At 32.0% G+C, this 22,159-nt stretch overlaps 3 protein-coding genes and 1 long non-coding RNA gene across 4 annotated transcripts; 3 read left to right on the top strand and 1 right to left on the bottom strand.

The window, feature by feature from the left end:
- Nucleotides 1–5,289: 5,289 nt before the first annotated feature.
- Nucleotides 5,290–7,383, top strand: LOC133699027 (expansin-A13-like). Its single transcript, XM_062122148.1, has 2 exons — nt 5,290–5,930; nt 7,019–7,383. Exons 1-2 carry the CDS (start codon nt 5,419–5,421, stop codon nt 7,326–7,328), a joined length of 822 nt encoding a protein of 273 aa, XP_061978132.1. The 5' UTR covers nt 5,290–5,418; the 3' UTR covers nt 7,329–7,383.
- Nucleotides 7,384–10,070: 2,687 nt separating this feature from the next.
- LOC133698360 (uncharacterized) lies at nt 10,071–11,465 on the top strand. Its single transcript, XR_009843098.1, has 3 exons — nt 10,071–10,242; nt 10,318–10,604; nt 10,698–11,465. It is a non-coding gene; the product is annotated as an uncharacterized LOC133698360 (long non-coding RNA).
- Nucleotides 11,466–11,802: 337 nt separating this feature from the next.
- On the bottom strand, nt 11,803–14,229 carry LOC133698146 (probable glutathione S-transferase). The gene is made up of 2 exons (XM_062120980.1): nt 12,472–14,229; nt 11,803–12,373 (listed from the first exon to the last, which is right to left on the bottom strand). The coding sequence occupies exons 1-2, from the start codon at nt 12,787–12,789 to the stop codon at nt 12,029–12,031; spliced, it is 663 nt and encodes a 220-aa protein (XP_061976964.1). The 5' UTR covers nt 12,790–14,229; the 3' UTR covers nt 11,803–12,028.
- A 4,540-nt stretch (nt 14,230–18,769) lies between these two features.
- Nucleotides 18,770–20,543, top strand: LOC133698467 (protein ALTERED XYLOGLUCAN 9-like). The gene has a single exon (XM_062121388.1). It carries the CDS (start codon nt 19,052–19,054, stop codon nt 20,174–20,176), a length of 1,125 nt encoding a protein of 374 aa, XP_061977372.1. The 5' UTR covers nt 18,770–19,051; the 3' UTR covers nt 20,177–20,543.
- The last annotated feature ends 1,616 nt before the right edge of the window (nt 20,544–22,159 follow it).

Here is a 22,159-nt window from a genome sequence, read left to right as displayed (position 1 = left end):
CCCGATCATCATGTTTAATAAATTTAGTTGATAGTGATTGATTTTGAAAATTATTTAAAAATATATTAAAATAATATTTTTTATTTTTTTAAAATTACTTTTAATATTTATAGATCCAAACTATTCGAAAATATTAAAAAAATAATTTTAAAAAATAATTTATTTTAAAATACTTGAAAACAAATACAGAAGCGACCGACTGAGCTTTGGTTTTTCTTGACGCCGTTATTGTGATGGCTTTGCTCTTTTTTTTTTTTTTTTTTTTTGTTGCTGGACTGGATTTTATGGAGTAACAAATGGCAAGATATGGCTGGAATTGGCTGGAAAGTGAGGGTGGAGAGCCGAAGACTAGTCGTTTGGTGATGATGGGATAGCAAGTTGGATGGCATGTAGTTTGAGTGCACTTGAATAGAGCTTCTTTTATGAAAGGCAAAGCCATCTTTTTGTAGCAAATTGTTGTTTTACCCTTTGTGTTTTAGTTTTGGTCAATTGACACCCACAAAATATTGGTCAGTTTAGACCCTAATCAATAATTTCCCTCATAAGGGGATTGGATTCACTGATAGAAATACAAGAATTAACTTTGCTTTTTTTTTTTTTGAAAAAAATTCTAAGAAATGATTTTTAATAAATCAACCATTATTTAATACATGTATACACACACCCTAATTCTTTTCTAATTAAAAGAGGGTCAATAACCGATATTTTTTTGATCTTTGTATAAATCAACCAAGTTTAAAACATATAAAGTAAAACAACTAATTATCACAAATATAAGGGGTAAAGGGATATTTTTATCTTTATAAAAAATACTTAATTAAAATTGAGGTTCATGATGTTACATGTATATTTTTTAAAATAAACTAAAAGGGATGGTGAATTTATTGTTTCCATAAACACATTTCACCGTGGATGGAACAATGAATTTATCACTTTATCCTTTTAAAAAAAACCTTTTGGCTAGAGGTTAAGGGCATGATTGTCTTTTAAATGGGGGCATTTTGATATTTTTCAATTGACTGAGGAGAAGACAAGTATTTACTTTAAGCTTCGTGTTTTTTATATGCTTTCTATATCATTTTTTTTTTTATTTGGTTTGGTTATTTGAGATCTTTTTTATGTTTTGTTCTTTGTTAGATATATTTTCTTAAATTTTTTTCTTTAATTAAATAGAATTTATTGATTGAATATAGACGAATACTCACTTTATTTTTATTCAGTTTGCTTTTATAGGACATTGTTCTAGCGAACCATATAGCTTTTTTCGATGTTGTCTTGCATCCTTTCACAGTGGAGTTTGACCAACTCAACAAGCTCTTTAATTGGTTGTGGGCGATGTCTAAGATCGAGTGGTGGTGAGTCTCCAATAAATTTTTTTTCTTCTTCTTTTAGGTATGATATCGATGACTTATTTTTCTTGTTTATTATTGTAAGGTGTTTTTTTACTATTCATTTTCTATTTTTGCCTTTGGTTTAAATCAGATTATTAAATTAATCAATTTTATGGGATATAATCAAGTAAATGACATGAGTATTAAGTTCTTCTTACTTTTTTCAAAACACGGATCCCAGTCTAGTACAATCTAATATTGTTAAATTTAGCCATTAACTTAAAGTATGTTGATACTTGTATCTTGTATCTAAATAGTTAAAATATAATATATAGTGGACAAAATATTTTTTTAATTATTGATACGATAGTATATTGGATATCATTTTTTTTTCAATTATTGAGACGACTACATATTGGATCGACTTGGTTAACATGTCAAATCTATATCCTAAATTATGAGATCATGATAATCCTATAGAAAGAAAATCAAAATAAATTATGAAGGTCAATTCCTAATCAACTCAATGTTTAAAGATGAAATTGAAAAAAAAATATTAAAATGAAAAAAAACTACCCAAGTCAACACAGGTTAACATGTTAAACTTACAACCCTGGTCATAAGATCAGGATAACTCCAATGAAAGAAAATAAAAAAAATATGAAGTTTAATTTTCAATCAACCCAATATTAAATGATGAAATGGAAAAAAAGTCAATTAAAAAAAAGACAAAAAGAAACCCTAGTCAATTCATGCTAACTTGTTAAACCCGCGACCCGAGTCATGAGATTGAGGCAACTTTATAAAAAACAAATAAAAAAATTACAAAACTCCATTTCAAACATATTCAATATTAAAGGTTGAAATTGAGGGGAAAAAAACTTAATCTATAAGACCATGATAACTCAGAAAGCAAACTAAAAAAAAAATATGAAGTTTAATTTTCAAACAACCTAATATTAAAAGATAAAATTGATAAATAAATAAATTAAAAGAATAAGAAGATTGAGTTGTTTAAAGGTGAAATTGAAAAAAATATATATTAAAAAGGAACAAAAAAATAATAATCGAGTCATTAGGGTCAATTTGACAAACTCGTGACTTGGATCATGAGACCGAGATAACCCCATGAAAAGCAAATTGAAACAATTATGAAACCCAATTGAAAAAGAAAAAGAAAATAAACAGAGTTAACCCTAGTTAACTTTCTAAACTCATGGCCTACATCATAAGATTATGATAACTCTATAGAAAATACATAAAAAACTTTATGAAGTCTAATTTTTAACCAACTCAATGTTGAATGATGAAATTAAAAAAAAAAAATTATAAAAAGTGATCTAAAAAAACAACCCAAGTTAACTCGAGTTAATCTATTAAACCTTCGACATGGATCATAAGATCGAGATAAATTTATAAAAAATAAATAAATTTTTTTTTGATGCCCAACTTCCAATAGATTTAATATTGAAGGTTGAAATTGAGTAAAAAACTAAATCTATAAGACTAGTATATAACCCAACAGAAAAGAAATGAAGTATAATTCCTAAAACAACCTCATATTGAAGGGTAGATTTGAAAAAAAAAGAGGTTATTCAAGGGTTAAATTAAAAAAAGCAAAACAAAAAATAACAACATAAAACATTATTCTAATTAATAGTATTTATAATATTGAAGGATGAATTTGAAAAAAAAAATAATAAGAAAAAATTAGTGTTGTTGGAAGGTTAAATTAAGAAAAATATCATTTCAATAAATATTATTTAATGGGTGTAACTACAGTAATTTAGTCATGCACTTTATTATTTTGTTAATTAATGTTAATATTAATAAATTTTATTATAGCGTAATAACTAATTCCCTAATCTTTTTTTATTGATTTTCGTAATGAACCCTCAAACATTTTCTTTACTTAATAATTTTTTTTATTAGATTGATTGATAATGGATGTTCCCATTTGTTTTGTAATTGATGTGTATATTATTGTGATTTTTTAGAAAATTGAGATCAAACAAGGGCAAAATTAAAAATTTATATTTATATTCTCATTCATGAGTAAACATAAATTCATCACTTATTTCTTTTATTCCCATTCCAATAATCGGCAGCAAGCATAGTTTAATCACCTCTCATTCCAATTCCTTCATTCATCTCCTTCCCAATTCATCATCCCAAGCTATCAAATGAAACCTCTTAAAACATCAAGGACCAAATTTACCCTCTAGATTTTAGAAAACTTCTCACAAAGAAAGGGATTTTACTATTTTTGATAATTTATATTGAGTAACTAAATACGGCAGAGGAAGAACAAGCACAGCAAGACATCGATCACCGCCACATAAATAAACTATTTTTTTTTATGTTTAATTTAAGTGCCGTGAATTATAGGAAAGCAAAGATTTAGAAAAAAGACTAGACCAGCAAACTATACCTTTGAGATTGAGTCTTTCTCTTCACTTTTAGAGACTACGGTGGAAATGTATGAAACCAAATTAAGATTTTGACGCTGGTGGCTACAGATGGTTTGTTACGATAAATCATAACTGATCTTCCATGTCGATTTAATTACTTTTGTTTGTGTAATCAAATTTATCGTTTTTTAGGAGAATGATCCTCAACCCAAATGGGAAAAAGAAGGAAGATGGAAACAGTCACATATCATTATTCTTGGCAATGACAGACCCGGATGATGTTTCTCTTGACTGAGAGGTTAATGTTGTTGCCAGTTCTTTGTGTTCGATGGAATTCGCGACAGATATTTGGTTGTTCAAGGTATTAGACTACGATCAAGTGTGTGACTGTATATGTTTTTCAATTCCAATTTACGTAACAAATGTTTGTATTCAGATGATGACCGGATAGACTGGCGCTTTCACAAGATGAAGATGGAATGGGGTTTCATCGAGCTTCTTTCTCATGACACTTTGCGTGACGCTTCGAATGGCTTCCTGGTCGATGATCGTAGCATATTTGGATCGAGTGGAGGTTTTTGGTGTTCATAGGCCTGGTGAAGGAGAGAGTCTTTCATTCGTCAAAGAACCTGCAAATGGTCTGTACACTTGGAAGATTAGTAACGTTTCGGCTCTGAATAAATATAACCACTTCTCTGAGGGATTTGCTGTTGAAGGAAGAAAATGGTATGTGTAAATTTCTGTGTTGCTAAAGTACTATTCTTATGCTTAGATTGCTTTCCTTGTTTCTTTAATTTGATGCTGCGCGCAATTCATCAGGATTCTGCAGCTTTATCCTGAGGGAGATTCAAATGCATCAGGGACACACCTACCTTTCTACCTTTCTCTTTATCTCAGCTTAGATGATTCAGAAACTCTACAAACAACGCGGAAACTGTACATAAAATGCTTGCTGAGAGATATAATTTACTATGAGGTTAAACAGTTGAATTTAAATTTAATGGATCATTTATATTATCTTATTCAAATCAAATAGTTTACAAATAGAAGATAGACCTTGTTGGGAACAATTTTGTATTTTTTGGTTTATTATTATCAAAGTTATTAAAGCTACATCTTCTGTGGCTATAAATACTGGGTAAATATAACTTAATAAAAAATAATAATGTTGTTTTAATTTTTTTTAAAAAATTAAAATAATAATATTGTTTTAATTGTTTTTAATAAATCAAGTTTTAGATTTAACTCAACCAATTCTTATTTGATTTAATTTAAAATTTACTATAGAAAAGATTTGTGTTGATGAATTACGAAGTTGATTCAATTAGCTATTAAAACTTAGTAATTGTTTTTAAAATAATTTTTTATTTAAAAATACTTTAAAATAATTTTTATTTTATTTTTTTAAATTTATTTTTAATATTATCACATCAAAATAAATTAAAAACATTAATAAAATAAAATAATTTTTTTCAAAAAAGTTTTTGAACAGCGAAAACAAAAGAACGGTGGCAGAACAACATTGCTCATCAGCACAGGAAAAGCAGCGAAAGGTGACTATAGCAGTAAAGCAATCTTTAGTTTCCACTTTCCACCATTCCTGTTATAAAATTAACAAGGACAACCTTAACTTCATCATCAAAATAAAATCCTTCCCTTTAATCTAAGACAACGAAATGCCACCACCATTCCTCCAAAACCCCATTCACACTCTCCTAAAACCCCTCCTCCTCCTCCTCTTCATCTTCCCCACCACCACCACCTCCCTCACTTCTTCCACCACCACACCACCACCTCTCTCCACCACCCTATCCCAATGGCAATCCGCACGCGCTACTTACTACGCAGCATCCGATCCCCGGAACACAGTAGGAGTTGCGTGTGGATATGGGGACTTAGTTAAAGCAGGATATGGAATGGCAACCGTGGGATTGAGTGAATCAATGTTTGAACGTGGACAGATCTGCGGCGCGTGTTTTCAACTTAAGTGTGTTGATGATCCGAGGTGGTGTATTTCTGGGACTTCTATTATTGTTTCTGTCACTAATTTTTGTGCTCCAAATTATGGGTTCACTTCTGATGGTGGTGGAAAATGTAATCCTCCTAATAAGCATTTTGTGCTGCCTATTGAAGCTTTTGAGAAGATTGCCATTTGGAAGGCTGCTAATATGCCTGTTCAGTATAGAAGGTAAAAATCTGAAAGCCCTTTTGGATTTTGTTGTTTTTGTAGTTAAGTTTGTAAGTTAGGCACATATTTATCTCTTTAAATTCGAGTTATGCAAGAGAAGATGTGGTCTACTTCTTTCAAGATTTGAAATTTGAGTGTCTAGTTTGTTTATTTTCAATGAATGTGTCTTCTGTTACTTGAATCATTCTTGCTAACATGCACTGATACTGAAATTTACCAATTGAAGAGAAGAGAGTCACGGGCTAAATTTAGCACTTCCATGTCAGTGATTGTTTGTCTTTGTTAGTCTATTTTTTCTTTCAAATTTTGTTTCTTTCAGCCTCAGTTCCTTTCAGGATCCATTAGACCGACCATTCTGAGTTATTTTACCAAGCTCCATTTTTCTAAATTATGGACACCCTGCTTTATGCTTTTTGTAGCTGCCTTTGAAAGATTAAACTTTATGAGTTGTTGATTGTTAGAAACAGGAAGGTTTCTTGTGATCAAAAAATAAGTGCTTGGTGTAATTTTAGCAACTTGGCAAGGAGACCAGGGATGGGGCAATCTAAATTTATTGCTTTGTGTGTCCTGGCCAGTGCTAATGTGCACCCAGTCTCTTGCTAACTTGTATCATGGGATTCTTTGTGGGGCTGTTATCAAGAGAACACTGTTTTGGCTTTGAAAATTCAAAGGGGTTTTTACCCTACACTTTTGGTTCATTGCTCGATGGAAAATATAAATAATGCATGATGGGAGACAGCCCACTATCTCGTCCCAACCCTGCATAAAAAGAAGTAAAATTTCCACTAATCACTAGTGTATGATAGTGACAGTTCATTTGCTAAATATCTCTTCGTATTGTTAACTGGCATTTGCTTTGAAAGTATTTATGTTATTTTGACTGCTGGAGCAAAAACAAGAACAAGAACATTGTAGTTATGTATACTCGAATTACTCCAGAAATTAGTAGACTTTCCCTTCTTTTTATGATGACAATGGATATATTGCATTTCATCTGAAATTTAAATGCAGATTCTTGAAGTTTGCTGTTGCTGTTTTCAAATGTTTTTTTTTTTTGCTTATCCTTGACTGTGGTCATGTTTGAACAGGATAAAATGCAGAAAGGAAGGAGGGATTCGGTTTACGATCTCTGGGTCCGGTATTTTCCTTTCGGTGCTGATCAGCAATGTTGCAGGTGCTGGAGATGTCACTGCAGTGAAGATTAAAGGTTCAAGAACAGGCTGGCTTGATATGGGCAGGAATTGGGGCCAGAACTGGCATGTTAATGCTAATTTACAGAATCAAGCTCTCTCATTTGAGGTCACTAGTAGTGATAGGATGACTGTTATATCTTACAATGTTGCTCCCAAAGATTGGAGATTTGGACAGGCCTTTGAAGGCAAGCAATTTGAGACTTAAATGTACTAGCAAGAAGATAAGATGATAAATAGATGAGACCATTCTTTTCTTTTTCTTTCTTGTTTAGCTCTCCTGCCATGGGTGGAAGGCTTGTGGAGTGGTGGGTTTTGTCAGTTCTGGTGAAGATGTATGTATCTATGGTTTTATCTACGATCCAGAGGACTTAGAATGTGTTTGGTACCATCTTATCGTGGTAGTTATTATAGTTGTGGTTTGAAAAAAATTATTTTATAAAAAAATATTTTTAGTTGAGATTGGTTTGAAAAAAAATATGTTTGGTTAAAACTGTAGTTGAAATTAAGGTTGAAGAAAAGGTAGTTTAATGTGTTTGGTTAAAAGAATGTTTTTCAAATTGAGGTTATATATATATATTGATGGTTTTTAATTTAAATATTGTAAATTTAACTACTGTTATTATATTATGAAATAAATAATATTGATATCAAATATTTTTTATTATTCTATTAAACTATATGCAATTTCATCAGGTACGAAATCTATCCAACAAGAACTATATTTTTATGGTTTTTTAAGTGTGCAACAACAAAAACTGAATTTTTTGTTAGGTTATCAAATGATTTCTTTTTAATTTTTTGGATAAAATAAAAACTGAATTTTTTTTTAACTAGGTCGGACCCAGCAAGAACATAATTGGACTTGTGATCAAATTCGATCTTCTTCTAATTTATGTAGTGTTACTAAATAATATTAAATACTAATTTTTCAAGTAAAAAATAATTTAAAAAAAATAATTTTTTTAATAGTTATTCACCTGGCCCTATTCAAAATAAATTATAATTCATCTGGATACTGTTCACTTCAATTGAACACTACCTCATGTCTACAACCAAGTAAATTATATTCACCTGGTTGTAGACGAGGCTCAGCTGCTTCTCATGAAATAGTATTTCATCAAAAATATATATGAATCTCACATGAAAAACAATTGAATTCTTATATTACTAAGATATTTACACGGTAAGCTTTAAAATCAAAAGCTACCGTTTAAACAAACACCCAAAACTAGTAAATTGATAAATGATCAAGTATGTTGATTTCTGCTACTCTGCACCAATCCTGCCTTTTCCATGAGTTACTTTATCATCGAAAGGTTTTTTTTGTTTATTGTTTTTAAATATTCCAAAGAAGAAGCTGGAACTACATACTTTTTTTAAAAAAATATTGTTATGTAACCTAGTTAGTTCAGTGAAAATAGAATGATTATAAATTGATTTGATAAAATGAAAGGATTTGACTAATTAATCTATTTAAATTTAGTTTGATTTTTTTAAAATAATATTATATAAAATTGATTTAAGTTAGATTGGTAATTTTGTAATTTAGTTTTTTAGCCGCCCCATGTTTAATAAATTTATTTTAGAGAGTGTTTGATGAGAGTATAATATCTATTGTTTTTCAAGGTTACTTGAAAATACATCAGAATAATTCTTTTTATTTTTTAAATGATTTTTGATATTATTACATTAAAATAATATAAAATTATTAAAAAAATAATTTTTTTAAAATATTTTTAAAACATAAAAATAAATAGATTAGAATCACCACATAAGCATTATTTAGCTTTTATTGTGATGGATTTGGACTGGATTTGATGGAGTAACAAATTGCAAGGTATGGCTAGAACTTGGGGTTCGATTGGCTTGAAAGGCCTTGACTGGTTGGTAGTGATCCACTAAAAGTGAGGGTGGAGAGCCGAAGACTAGTCGTTTGGTGAGGATGGGATAGCAAGTTGGATGGCATGTAGTTTGAGTGCACTTGAATAGAGCTTCTTTTATGAAAGGCAAAGCCATCTTTTTGTAGCAAATTGTTGTTTTACCCTTTGTGTTTTAGATTTGGTCAATTGACACCCACAAAATATTGGTTCAATAATTTCCCTCGTTAGGGGGCCGAATTCACTTGATAGAAATACAAGAATTAACTTTGTTTTTTTTTTGAGAAAAAATCTAAGAAATGATTTTTAATAAATCGACTATTTTTTAATACATGTATACACACACACTAATTCCTTTCTAATTAAAAGAGGGTCAATAACCAATATTTTGTCGATTTTTGTATAAATCAATCAAGTTTAAAACATTTAAAGTAAAATGACTAATTACCATAAACATAAGGGATAAAGGGATATTTTTATCTTTATAAAAAATAATTAATTAAAATTGAGGTTCATGATGTTACATGTATATTTTTTTAAAATAAACTAAAAGGGGTGGTGAATTTATCATTTCCCTAGATATATTTTATCGTGGATGAAAACAATGAATTTATCACTTTACCTTTTTTAAAAAACCTTTTGGCTAGAGATTAAGGGCATGATTGTCTTTTCAATTGAAACATTTTGATATTTTTAAATTGATTGAGGAAAAGACAAGTATTTACTTTAAACTCTGTGTTTTTTTTATATGCTTTTTATATAATTTGTTTTTTTTATTTGGTTGGGTTATCTAGGGTCTTTTTATGTTTTGTTCTTTGTTAAATATATTTTTTCAAAAAAAATTTCTTTAATTAAATAGAATTAATTGTCTGAATATAAACGAATATTCACTTTATTGTGTTTTGTTCAGTTTGCTTTTACAAGGCATTGCTCTAGCAAACCAACAGCTTCTTTTGATTTCGTCTTGCATCCTTTAACAGTGGAGTTTGAACCAACTTAACAAACTTTTTTGGTTGTGAGTAATATTCACGGTTGAGTGATGGTAAGCCTTCAACTATCTTTTCTTTCTTTTCCTTACCAGTATAATATTGATGATTTATTTTTCTTGTTATTATTGCAATGTGCTTTTTTATGATTCATTTTCTATTTTTGCATTCAATTTAAATCATATTGTGGGAGGTTAATGTTGTTGCCAGTTCTTTGTGTTCGATGGAATTCACGACAGATATTTGGTTGTTCAAGGTATTAGACTACGATCAAGTGTGTGACTGTATATGTTTTTCAATTTCAATTTACGTAACAAATGTTTGTATTCAGATGATGACCGGATAGACTGGCGCTTTCACAAGATGAAGATGGAATGGGGTTTCATCGAGCTTCTTTCTCATGACACTTTGCGTGACGCTTCGAATGGCTTCCTGGTCGATGATCGTAGCATATTTGGATCGAGTGGAGGTTTTTGGTGTTAGGCCTGGCGAAGGAGAGAGTCTTTCATTCGTCAAAGAACCTGCAAATGGTCTATACACTTGGAAGATTAGTAACTTTTCGGCTCTGAATAAATATAACCACTTCTCTGAGGGATTTGCTGTTGAAGGAAGAAAATGGTATGTGTAAATTTCTGTGTTGCTAAAGTACTATTCTTATGCTTAGATTGCTTTCCTTGTTTCTTTAATTTGATGCTGCGCGCAATTCATCAGGATTCTGCAGCTTTATCCTGAGGGAGATTCAAATGCATCAGGGACACACCTACCTTTCTCTTTATCTCAGCTTAGATGATTCAGAAACTCTACAAACAACGCGGAAACTGTAGTGAATGGTGTTTAACTTCCATGTGGATTGCTATAAACATTAACCATGAATTGTTCTTTTGCAGCTGGGTGTGAAGATTGGCTCGACCGAAACTCCAAACTAGCAATCATCAAATAGATTGCGGCTTTCATAAGATGAAGATGGAAAGGGGTTTAATTAGAATTTCTTTCCCATGATGCTTTGTGTGGCCCTTCAAATGGCTGCCTGCTCGATGATCGTTGCGTATTCGGAGTGGAGGTTTTTGTTGTCAAAAGCTCTGGTAAAGGGGAGAGTCTTTCATTCATCGAAGAACTTGCTAGTGGTCTAAATACTCCTTTTTTTACGGGATGTTTAACTAGCCAATATTTGCTCTACTCAAACTTTTCTGGTTCTTCCTAGCATTCTTTACTTGTCTTATTATTGCCGAGTAGTTTTTGGATATTGAACAAACTTTCCTAGAAGATAATTTTTCCCCTTTTTTGCAATCAGTTTCGCTATGACACTGCAGCTCTAACTAATTGTCCACCCCAAAGTGTGATTTCTATGTTATGTATGGTGGTGGCTAAGGGGATGTGCTTGAAGTATATATATATATATTTTATCAATCAAAATCTCTTCCTAAATTGTACAAGCTTCTTCCTAAATTGTACAAGCTTCTTCCAAGGCATACAGCTTTCTGGGTGTAGAAGATTGATAACTTTTCAGCTCTGAACAAGTATTCTTATTGCTCAGATGTGTTTACTGTTGAAAGAAGAAGATGGTATGCGTAGATTCTGTATTGCTAAAGCACTGTTCTTTTGCTTAGAAATTGAATTGGTGCAGTTTATTCTGCATGTTTTTTCCTGCTCAATGTTTTGCAATTGCAATGAACATAATGGACGAGTTAAGTTTCTATTGTAATCTGATTTCTGGCAAGGATCCCTATTGTGACTTTCAACTGTTCCAGACTTCCAGTTATAGGGGTAGTTCGAACATGCAACCCGAGATCACACACACACACACACACACAATGCCTTTGATACAACAAGAAGACAACCCATGGAATTATCCCTTTCTTATTCACAGATACAGGTAGCCAGGTGAGTTGAGAAAAAATGGTTATTTTCCCTTATTTTTTCCCCCTTACTGAAAAAGAGAAGAAAGGACCAGAAAGAGACTATTATAGCTGACAACGCTAAACTCAAATGTGCATAAATCTAATTTTGCACAGAGTTGAAAGGGCATATATGCATGCATTTGACTACTCGATGCCTTGCATCTTTCTGAACATGACAACAAAGTCATAAACCTTTTCTGGGTCCGGAAGAGCTTTGGCCACACTCTCCCTCTGCATGCTCCTCTTAATCCAAGCTGATAGTTTGGGACACTCGGCCTCGACTGTGAAGTTTCCAAACTTCTCACTGGCATAAAACCAGCTGGCCATAGGGATTGCCACTATATCGACAAACCCAAAGGTTTCACCACCGAAGAATTTTTTCTCCCCAAGGGCTTCCTCTAACACCTTCAGAACTTCAATGAAGTCTTTCTTGGCTACCTCCACAGCCTCTCCTGTGCTCCTCCAGACAGTGCAGGTTGCATCAAATAGCTGGCCAATGAACAAAAACAAAAACAAAAATAAATATCTTCATTGATTAACGCAGCAAAATGCAAGGTAAAAAAAAAAAAAGAGTGCTAGAAACCAACCTTCTTGTCAATGTAATCAGCCCAGAAACGGGCTTGGGAACGGCCATATGAACAAGCTGGCAGCAATGGGGGTGAAGGCCATTTCTCATCAATGTAGCCAACGATGATAGCGGACTCATTCAGTGGCTTACCATTGTGTAAGAGCACAGGCACCTTCTGGTAAACAGGGTTTGATTTGAGCAACAACTCACTCTTCCCACCAAACAAATCCTCCTCTTTTGATTCATAGTTCAAACCCTTCTCAGCCAAAGCTATTTTCACCCTCATGCAAAATGGGCTCACCCAGAAATCCAAGAGAAGCAAGTCTTCCTTAGACATCTTTTTGCCAGTCTCTCCTGCAACCCTTCTCTTTCTGCTGGTGGGTGTAAGATGAGAATGATCAGATGGCTTATTTATATAGGAGATGTAAACCCCATCAGGTGATGTTCTCCAAGTCTTTTTCTTGTTTTCTTTCTCCGTAAGCAACTAAAACTTTGTGATTATCAAGCCACTATGTGATGGGTACTCTACAAGTCGAACATGCTCAAACAAATTAAGCTTGTCTTCACCAGTATGGACAGTTGTTATGCCATGCCGGATATGAAGCAACATTAAAGCATGTTAATTGGTATTTTCACCAGGAAAAACACACAGTATCTTCTAAGGGATCGAGGTTTTCATTTTTATTTTCTCTTAAAAACAAAAGCAACGTGTTTCTCTGTTTTTCTTTTTACCATGGCAAGAGGTTCATCCCAATGCCAGGGTTGCAGTTGCGCTCGAAATCGTATGGTCCTTTAGGAAGAAGATGCTGAGAATCAAATCCTAGACGTTGAAGCAAACCACATCATAGCTCAATCACCTGTTAAAAAGAATGGTACATAGTACAAAACTTGACTGCCATGCCAAAGGAACCTTAAATCAAACACACTTACCCTCGTGTCGTAGTAAAGGGGTGTTCAATCGACGAGCAAAACTAACAGCAGAAAAGGGCCATAGCCATTACAAGAAAGGGTTCCTAAAGGGAGGTAATCTAATGTCACTTTAATCCTCAGAGCCCAATTCAGCATTGGCCAAGCAAAAGAGCACCCAGCCCAGGCACAGAACGGTCTTAACCAATACAAGAAGCCAGACACTTGTATCATGGGAATGTGACAGTACCCCTTCAATAATCAAAGTGTCTAATTGCTGTAAGATTATAATTTGATTGCTCGAAGAATGAATGTCTGACTACCAAAAGAAAACAATTACTTGACTCAGAATCATTTTCAATTCTTCTTTGTGTTTTCATATATCCTAGCTCTGTTTTTTTCTATCATAACAATATTGAATTTTGAAAGAAAAGAACATAATAATTGAACCCTAGGATGCCGATGAGTTTGATTTCAGCATCATTGGATGTGCAGAAAGATTCCCTGGGTTGGTTCAAGAAGTATTATGACAGAGCATTAAAAAGTATAAGACAGACATAATGCATAACAGGCTGACACACCATCCACGACAGCGCGCCACAGCTCCACTTGATCAGATGGAGACTTTTCATAACATTCCGGCAATTTCCATTGATTATGTAATCTGCCTGTTCACACAACCAAACACGGTTAAGGAGTTTTACATCCACACCATAAACTTAAGAATATGATAGAAAAAATCATGAAGTGCGTATAGAAAACATGAGCAGCTATATATCCAATATGGAGGTGACTGAATACAGTTAAGGTTTAACAGAGATGATATGCTAGACAGCTTTTTGAACTTTTCACTAATTGAATCCAGTACCACTTTTTTTTTTTTTTTTTACTTTTATGGAGTTATGGAGTTTTAATTTCTAATACAATTGCCAACAGCTTGAATAGAGATTAAACTCCAAGTAATGATTGGTGGTCATCTGATGATTTATTAAGCAATAACTTAACCTTAAAAAAAACAAAAAAAATCAAAGAAAACTTGGATAAATATTTTAAACTTAATTTAATTTTAAAACTTGCAATTTATGAAATCTTGAATCTATGTTCAATCAAGAAACTTAAAAAAATATTAATAAAAAAACACTTACGAAGGCAAAAAAATAGCTACAAAAAAAATGAGGATAAAATTTAATAGAAAAAAATTGATGATGAAATTGTCAGAAAAAATTAATTTGTAAAACTATCCTAAACAAAAAGAAATAGCAATCTAAAGAATGAGAATCAACTTTGAAAGATTAAAAAATCACATGGAGTAAATTGAAAAATATTTGTAATTTGATAGAATATTTATAGATTAAAAAGAGATAGGGGTTAAATTGAAAACTATTTGTAATTTTATAGATTATTTATATTTAAAAAATAACAATTAAAAGAATAAGAACCAATTATAAAGAAAAAATAAATTACAGTGGTTGATCTGAATTTTTAAAGGGATTGATGTTAAATTCAATACGAAAAAGAAAAAAAAAAAAATACTTTCAGCTCTAAACCCGATGCGTTTTAGGTGTACACGCCACTCCATTTTGTTGAGGATGCTAAAACCTTCCAAGCAACACCATAAAAGGTAATGTTTGATGCTCAAATAGCTCTATGCACGCCATTATTATCTATGATACCAACGCCATTATTATCTATGATACCAAATACACGTAGATAGATTATTTTGTATTGGATTAAAGAATTGAACCTCTAATTTTGACAGGTAACGACTAGCTTAAAAGTATTATATATTCACTAAGCTCAAAAAACATAAAAATAAAAAGTTATTTATATTCTATACATGGTGTATTTGCACGCATATATATGAATTAAAACTCATAAAAAATGATAATTCAGAGAATAAACTCATTTATCACAGGAGCTAATACTTCAAAATTGGTTAAAAAAATTCCCCCGAGCAATTGAGCAAGGGTGGTTCGGTTCTTGAAATTTTATGACCCTATATTTAAGCATTTATTGCCAAGATTTAACTATAACTTAAATTGTATAGTTAACAAACCTGATTAATCTTCTCTTTATGGTTTCAAAAACTACATATCAAATATTTATATTTTAAAATTTATTTATAATTTAATCTCCACATCAACTCCATGTTTTCTCCATTTTTTTTATTTAATTATTTGAATAAATAGGTTATAAAATGAAAGAGAGGTAGGGTAGATTGGGAAGGAAGGCGTTTTTTTAAACCAAAAATTATTAAATTGAGGATGACAAGTGTTGATCAATGGATCATTAATTAGTTTTTATACTATACGGACCAATAAATTATTTTTAACAAACTATAGATACTGAAATAAAATTAAACCTATTGTTGTAATAAATTAATGCCCAGGGATTTGAATGGGTATCGCGTTTCTATTATATTTATACCCTAATAATTATTAATTATTGAAAGGGTGAAAAATCTAAATATTATTATTTTATCCATTAATATTTATTATTCATTTACTATTTAAGTTTTTTTTATTAGGTCATTTTTCTTCAACTAGGTACTTTTTTATGGCATCCTTTTCCTTTCCATTAAAAAAATTGTAGTTTAGTTTCATAAAATTAACACTTGATAAATCGTGAAATAATTTTTAAAATTATGAACATGGGAGGCAGTGTGAGAAAGAAATATTAAAAACATGATAAAAATATAATATAGAAAAAAGAACAATATATTATGGGTTGTAATAATTACCCATAATTTTTTTTTTATTTATTTTTTTATGTTATTTGACTTTTTTTATTCTCAATTTAAGCTTTTAATATTAAGTTGATTTAAGATTGAGTTTGATATTTTATTTTGATTGATCTTAAATGAAGCTCTTGCAATGTTAAAAATTAGTTTTGACGTTGAATTAATACTTGTTTTGACAAAATAAAATTTAATTTTATTAATTCAAACCAATTAAAATTTATGAACTCAATTTAAATCTGAAACAAAAATATATCCAACTTCTATTTTTTCTAAAACGATAATATTTTTATCTTAATTTCCTGACTTAATATTTGATTAGAATCAATAAATTTGTTATTATTTATTAACACATATAATTTTTGATTTATTTTATTTAATCAACATATAAATTTTTCAATTTAAAGTAATTTTTTATTTTATGATAGAAAAACCATTAACAATGCTTGCAAACTTTTTTTGAGTTAAGAAAATACTTCAAGTTCATGCTGTAACATAGCGCTGAGAATGTTATACATATGTATTTATATCAAAGTTTTAAAACCTGGACCGGTCTGACGGGTCGCCTCGGGACCCGGCATTCCCGTGCCTGGGATCAGTCCGGGTGGAGGCAAAAACCCGTTTGAAAATTGGCTCGGCGAAACCCGGTCGACCTAGGACCCGGTCCACCCGGGTGAGACCCGGTCAATTTTTTTTTTATATTGGCAGTCATTAAACGACGTCGTTTTGGCCTTTTAAAAGGCCAAAATGCTGAAGACTGAAAAGTGAAGAAGAACGAAGCAATTTGCAAACCTAATTAACCCAACTCTTTGAAACCCAACTGAGGAGTAGAGGAGCATAGGACGTCTGAGGAGCAGATCGCTGTTGTTTCTCTACGAAAAAGGTTTGAATCTCCTTCTTTTATTCTTTGTTTTCTTTATTCTTGGCCGTTTTCTGAATTACTGGCACTGATTCCTTTGCAACCCAATCGCTAACATCAATTTCAATCGCTAACATCGATTTGTTGTTCGTTGATTCATTCGCAACCCAGTCACCTCAGGTATGTTTTTCTAGCCCGATTTCTACATCAATTTCTGTCTTTTCTTTTCTGCAGACCAATTTCAACTTCTGTCAAAAAAATGAACCATGCAGTTTTTAATGTTAATCGATGATGAACTCTAGAATGCTGTTATCATGGTTCTGTTTGTGTATGATTTGATGCTTATTACATCTGGATGCAAGGTGGGTTCCCAACGCAAGAACTTTACAATAAAATCACCAACCTCACTGCAGAGGGCAAAAAGAATAGAAGGTTGCATCGAAAGCCCTTAAGGGAGAGCTCAGGTAATTACAATATCTTTTATCTTATTGCCATCTTTATCTTTTCCATCTAAGTTTTCATACCCAGAACAAAAGCTTTATACTTCATGGAACAAAGAGCTGCTTCAGCCTCGAGCCACAAATTCTTGTAGAACAAAACTTGCGGGTTCTCTTCTTCCTCAAGTTCATAATGTCTTTCCAGAGCCTTCTCATTGACCTGCATCCCAATAAAAATGCAAAGATTTGGCTGCTTAGAAATAAATTCTACCCACAAGTTCTAGAAATTGAGATTGGTACCTGAGTAAAGTGTTTATTTTTATTGAATCCTCCATTCCTTGCATTTAAAGAATCCAGGAATTTTTTCTTAAAACTAGTAGAACTCATCTGCCTTTCATACTTATTCTGATGCCCAAGATTCTATTTATTTGGTTTATAATTTAAATTTGGTTTATGTAAGTGTTGCAACTAGTTATGTGTTTTTTTTATAGGTGTTTTTTTTGGGTTTACTCGGGTCAACCCATCTGATCCGTGACCTGATCACTTGACCGGTCGATGACCGAATCGGGTTTCAAAACTATGATTTATATGTTATGATAATACACACACACATTGAATTATGTTTGAATCTGATTTCAAGTAGAGTTTGATAATGTTTATGTCATTTCAATTATTCAATAAAATAACTATAAGAAGAAATCAAACATTTTTTTTTGTTAACGTGGATATTCAGGTTAGTTTGCGCGTACCTCGACTAATCTTACGAGCCCTGAAGTTAACCACTGTGTAAACTTCTAGTGATTATTATATTAGCAACTATAAAACTTAAACCTGAGACCACATGTAAAACAAACCCTATAATTTCACACTCTTAAATCTTACTACTATACTATCTACTAGATAGTTAGAACTCAAACATTTAAATGGATTCAAATAGGTCATATTTGGATGAATTTGCCGACTTGCCGTCCCTATTAATGTCCAATATAATATTGTTCTTGCCCCATTTACTTACTTCGCTGACGTCCAACTGATCCCCATCTATACCAGAAAATCATTCTTTCATTTGTTTGGATAAATAACTTTTGATTTATACACTAAATTCTATATATAATTGCATTTTAAATTTAAATTTTATAAAAATTAAAATAATTTATTTTTTGTTTATAAAAACCCGTTATTTATTTATTTTACAAACAAAAATCTTTTTTCTATCAGTTTTAATCACACATTTTTTTAATCTATTATTTTAAAATTATAATTAAAAATATGTTTTAAAAACTTATTTATTTTATTTTAAATTGCAACCACGTAAGCTAACACGGTGCCAAACATAAACTAAAAAAACATCATCGGTGATTACCGAAACTAATTCGTGAAAAATTAAACTAAACTGTTGTTGTCCAGTTAACATCAACGAACCAGAAAAGAAAAAAAAAGAAAAAAAAACACTTTTCCCTTCATTTACAATTCACAAACCCCCCATACCATACCATACCAAACCAATCCTTCCTCAATTTCTGATCTTCTCCACAACCAACAACAAATCCATTAAACAAGAAAAAACCCACTTCTCCATTTCCTTTTTCCATTCAGGATTCAATAGCAAATCATGACATCAATGATCTGAACAGAAACAAACCAAAAAGACCAAAACTTTATGCCAATTATGTTCGGTGGCACACAGATAGGAGTCTTGGCAGCTTGTGTGGTGTTATTTGTACCAATGGGAATGGCAGGTTACCATTTAAGCAGAAACAAGATGCTTTTTTTTAGTGGGGCCCTTTTTATTACACTAGCGGTAGGTGTTCATTTGACTCCTTATTTCCCTTCTGTTTCTGATTTTGTTACTTCAGTTCAATCTGTTGTTGTTTTTGATAATCGTGAGGACTCTTGTATTAATTTGGTTAATGAAGTTATTTGGAATGTGAAACCTCGTATTATCAGTAGTAATGGTGGTGATAGTAGTAATGATTCTGTTGGTCATGACAAGATATGGGATTGGTCTAAAAATGGGAAGGTGAAAGGTTGTGATTTTGAGAAGTTGGGGAGGGGAGATGTTAAAGATTTGCTTAATGGGTCTTGGGTTGTAGTGGCTGGGGATTCACAAGCTCGGTTGCTTGTGCAGTCTTTGTTAAGTTTGATTTTGGATGAGAAAAGGATGGGAATGATCATGGGGGATTTGTTTAAGAGGCATAGTGATTATGAGATTGTTGTGGATGATATTGGTATGAAATTGGATTTTGTTTGGGCTCCATATGTGGTTAATTTGACGAATTTGATGGTGGGGTTTAAGCAAAATAGAACTTACCCTGATGTCTTGGTGATCGGAGCAGGGTTGTGGCATATGCTTCATGTGAACAATGCTTCGGATTATGATATTGCGTTGGAGAATTTGAGGAGTTCGGTGGTTTCCTTGTTACCCTTTTCGCCAGAATTAGGTACTGATGGGCCTGTGACAGGTTCTGTATCTGTCAGGTCTCCACATTTGTTCTGGCTTGGGATGCCGATGTTGATAAATGAGATGTTGAATACAGAAGAGAAGAGGGAGAAGATGAATGATAAAATATGGCATGCTTATTATGGAGCACTGCATGATAGCAGGATCTTGCGCAGTTACGGTGGTCCTCTTCTGTTGTTGGATATTCAATCATTGAGTTGGAATTGTGGACCGAGGTGTACAAATGATGGGATGCATTATGATGGAACTGTTTATGAAGCTGCTGTTCATATTCTACTAAATGCATTGCTGATTGAATCTCATCAGAAGCTTGGATCCACATAGTTTTGAATTTCTACAAAGCTGAGCAGCTCACACTGGAAGGACACAAAAAGACTATACAGAACCAATCTAGATCACTAGAACAACAAACACAGGAGGCTGAATTTCCTACCTGTATTGCTTCTTTGATTAGGTACAGGTTTTTCTCCTTCGCCTTTAGATTGATGCAAGAGTAAAATTTTGTACTGTTACTTGCATATTGAAATCCATTTTTTCTTATTTCTCTCTCACGTGAATGAATATTGGACACTCACAAAACTTGTATTCAATGGCCATTACAGGCATGAAAGATTTGTATGGAAAAGTTAATAGATGGTTTTTTGGTAGCTTGTAGCAGCAAATAAAGTTCTGTTTACTGGCTATTCTTTGATTTGAGTGTGTTTTTCTATATACTGGAGTTGTATGTTCTGTACATAGTTTCAAAGCTATCTAATTAATGTATTTGGTATTCTTCCTTTCCCGTATTATTTATTAACCAATTCTTTGGAGAAACCAAAGAACCATGGGATTGATGCTTATGAACTCTCTGAAACCCTTGGATGGATCCTTGAGAGTACTTAGCAACGTGAACTCACTGAAACCCCACCCTTGGCCTGGGGTTTTAAACCATCGTTCATCAACTGCAAATGAACCATAGAATTTAGTTTTATTTCAGAAACAGGGAAGTTTAAATGGCATTATGAAGTTTGTGAATCAATTCTTTCATAGTTATTGCTGTTTGAGAGGTCCTTTATTCCAAGCAACCCTTTCACACACAATTTCCTCTTGGTTTGAGAGACTCTGAATCATCTAATGTGAGAAACAGAAATACGTGTGTCCCTGATACCATTGAACCTCCCTTGGGATAAAAGTTTCAGCTTCCTGATGAATAACAGTATAAAACTAGTTACATGCCCCGCGCGATGCTTCGGGTCAATTATTTTCTACATTTTAAAAATAGTCAAGATCTAAAAGTGTTAGGTTTTTTGCAAAGTTATACTCAAGAGTCTCAGGTTTGGTTGCAACGCCTGACCCAAGAGTAATGTTTATAATATTAATAATAACATTAAACTTGGGTTAACCCTTAGCATAAAAGTGTCTGGACTGCAATACCAGACCCAATAGCATTGGACGTGGGTCTCGCTGCAAGATCGTGTCATAAAAGTGTAATAATTAAATAGATTAGTTAAAAAAAAACCAACAGGAAGAAAAAAACTAATGAAAAAAAAAGAAAAAAAATATGAATTAATTGGGTTAACCCTTCAAACCAGGTTAACCCGTCATACCTTGAATTCGCATCGTGAAAGTTTGATAATTAAAAAGAAAAAAACAAATTAATGGGTTAACCCAGAATTAACTGGGCTAACTCGTCAAACCAGGTTAACCTGTCAAACCCGGAATCCGTGTAATGAAGTTTGATAACTAAATAGAAAAAAATTTAACATTAACAATTTAAATTAAACGAAAAAAATTAATTAAAAAGAAATAAAAACAAAAGGCATCAGCCTTTTCACTGTGGACTGCACTGTGCAGTTCACAGTCAGAGGCATAAAAAAAAAAAACTAAAAGCATCAGCCGAGAACTACTTAGAAAAAAATTTAATATTAATAAATAAAATTAATTAAAAAAAATAAAATAAAAAAACCTCTAAGAAGAAAAAAAAACTAAATAGAAAGAAATTTAACATTAACAAACTAAACTAAACGAAAAAAATAATTAAAAAGAAAAAAAAAGCAAAAAATAAAATAAAATTCAGGTTAACTCGTCAAACCAAGTTAACCCGTTAAACTCGGGATCTGTGTCATGAATGTCTGGTAACTAAATAAAAAAAAGTGAATATTAACAAACTGAACTAAACAAAAAAAATTAATTAAAAAGAAAAAAAATCCGGGTTAACTCGTCAAACCATGTTAACCTGTTAAACCTAGTACTTGTGTCATGAAAGTCTGATAACTAAATAAAAAAAATTTAACATTAACAAACTAAATTAAACAAAAATATTTATGA

This window comes from Populus nigra, chromosome 7 (assembly GCF_951802175.1).
Source record: "Populus nigra chromosome 7, ddPopNigr1.1, whole genome shotgun sequence".
Taxonomy (NCBI): domain Eukaryota; kingdom Viridiplantae; phylum Streptophyta; class Magnoliopsida; order Malpighiales; family Salicaceae; genus Populus; species Populus nigra.
Note: the sequence above shows the minus strand (reverse complement) of the source record. Positions and strands in the feature narration are given on the sequence as shown.

Excerpts from the sequence above, each read along its gene's own strand:
- LOC133699027 (XM_062122148.1), top strand. The coding sequence starts at position 5,419 with ATGCCACCACCATTCCTCCAAAACCCCATTCACACTCTCCTAAAACCC. Across the intron at positions 5,931-7,018 it reads ATGCCTGTTCAGTATAGAAG|GATAAAATGCAGAAAGGAAG; the intron begins GTAAAAATCTGA and ends ATGTTTGAACAG.
- LOC133698146 (XM_062120980.1), bottom strand. The coding sequence starts at position 12,789 with ATGTCTAAGGAAGACTTGCTTCTCTTGGATTTCTGGGTGAGCCCATTT. Across the intron at positions 12,374-12,471 it reads CTGATTACATTGACAAGAAG|CTATTTGATGCAACCTGCAC; the intron begins GTTGGTTTCTAG and ends TTCATTGGCCAG.
- LOC133698467 (XM_062121388.1), top strand. The coding sequence starts at position 19,052 with ATGCCAATTATGTTCGGTGGCACACAGATAGGAGTCTTGGCAGCTTGT.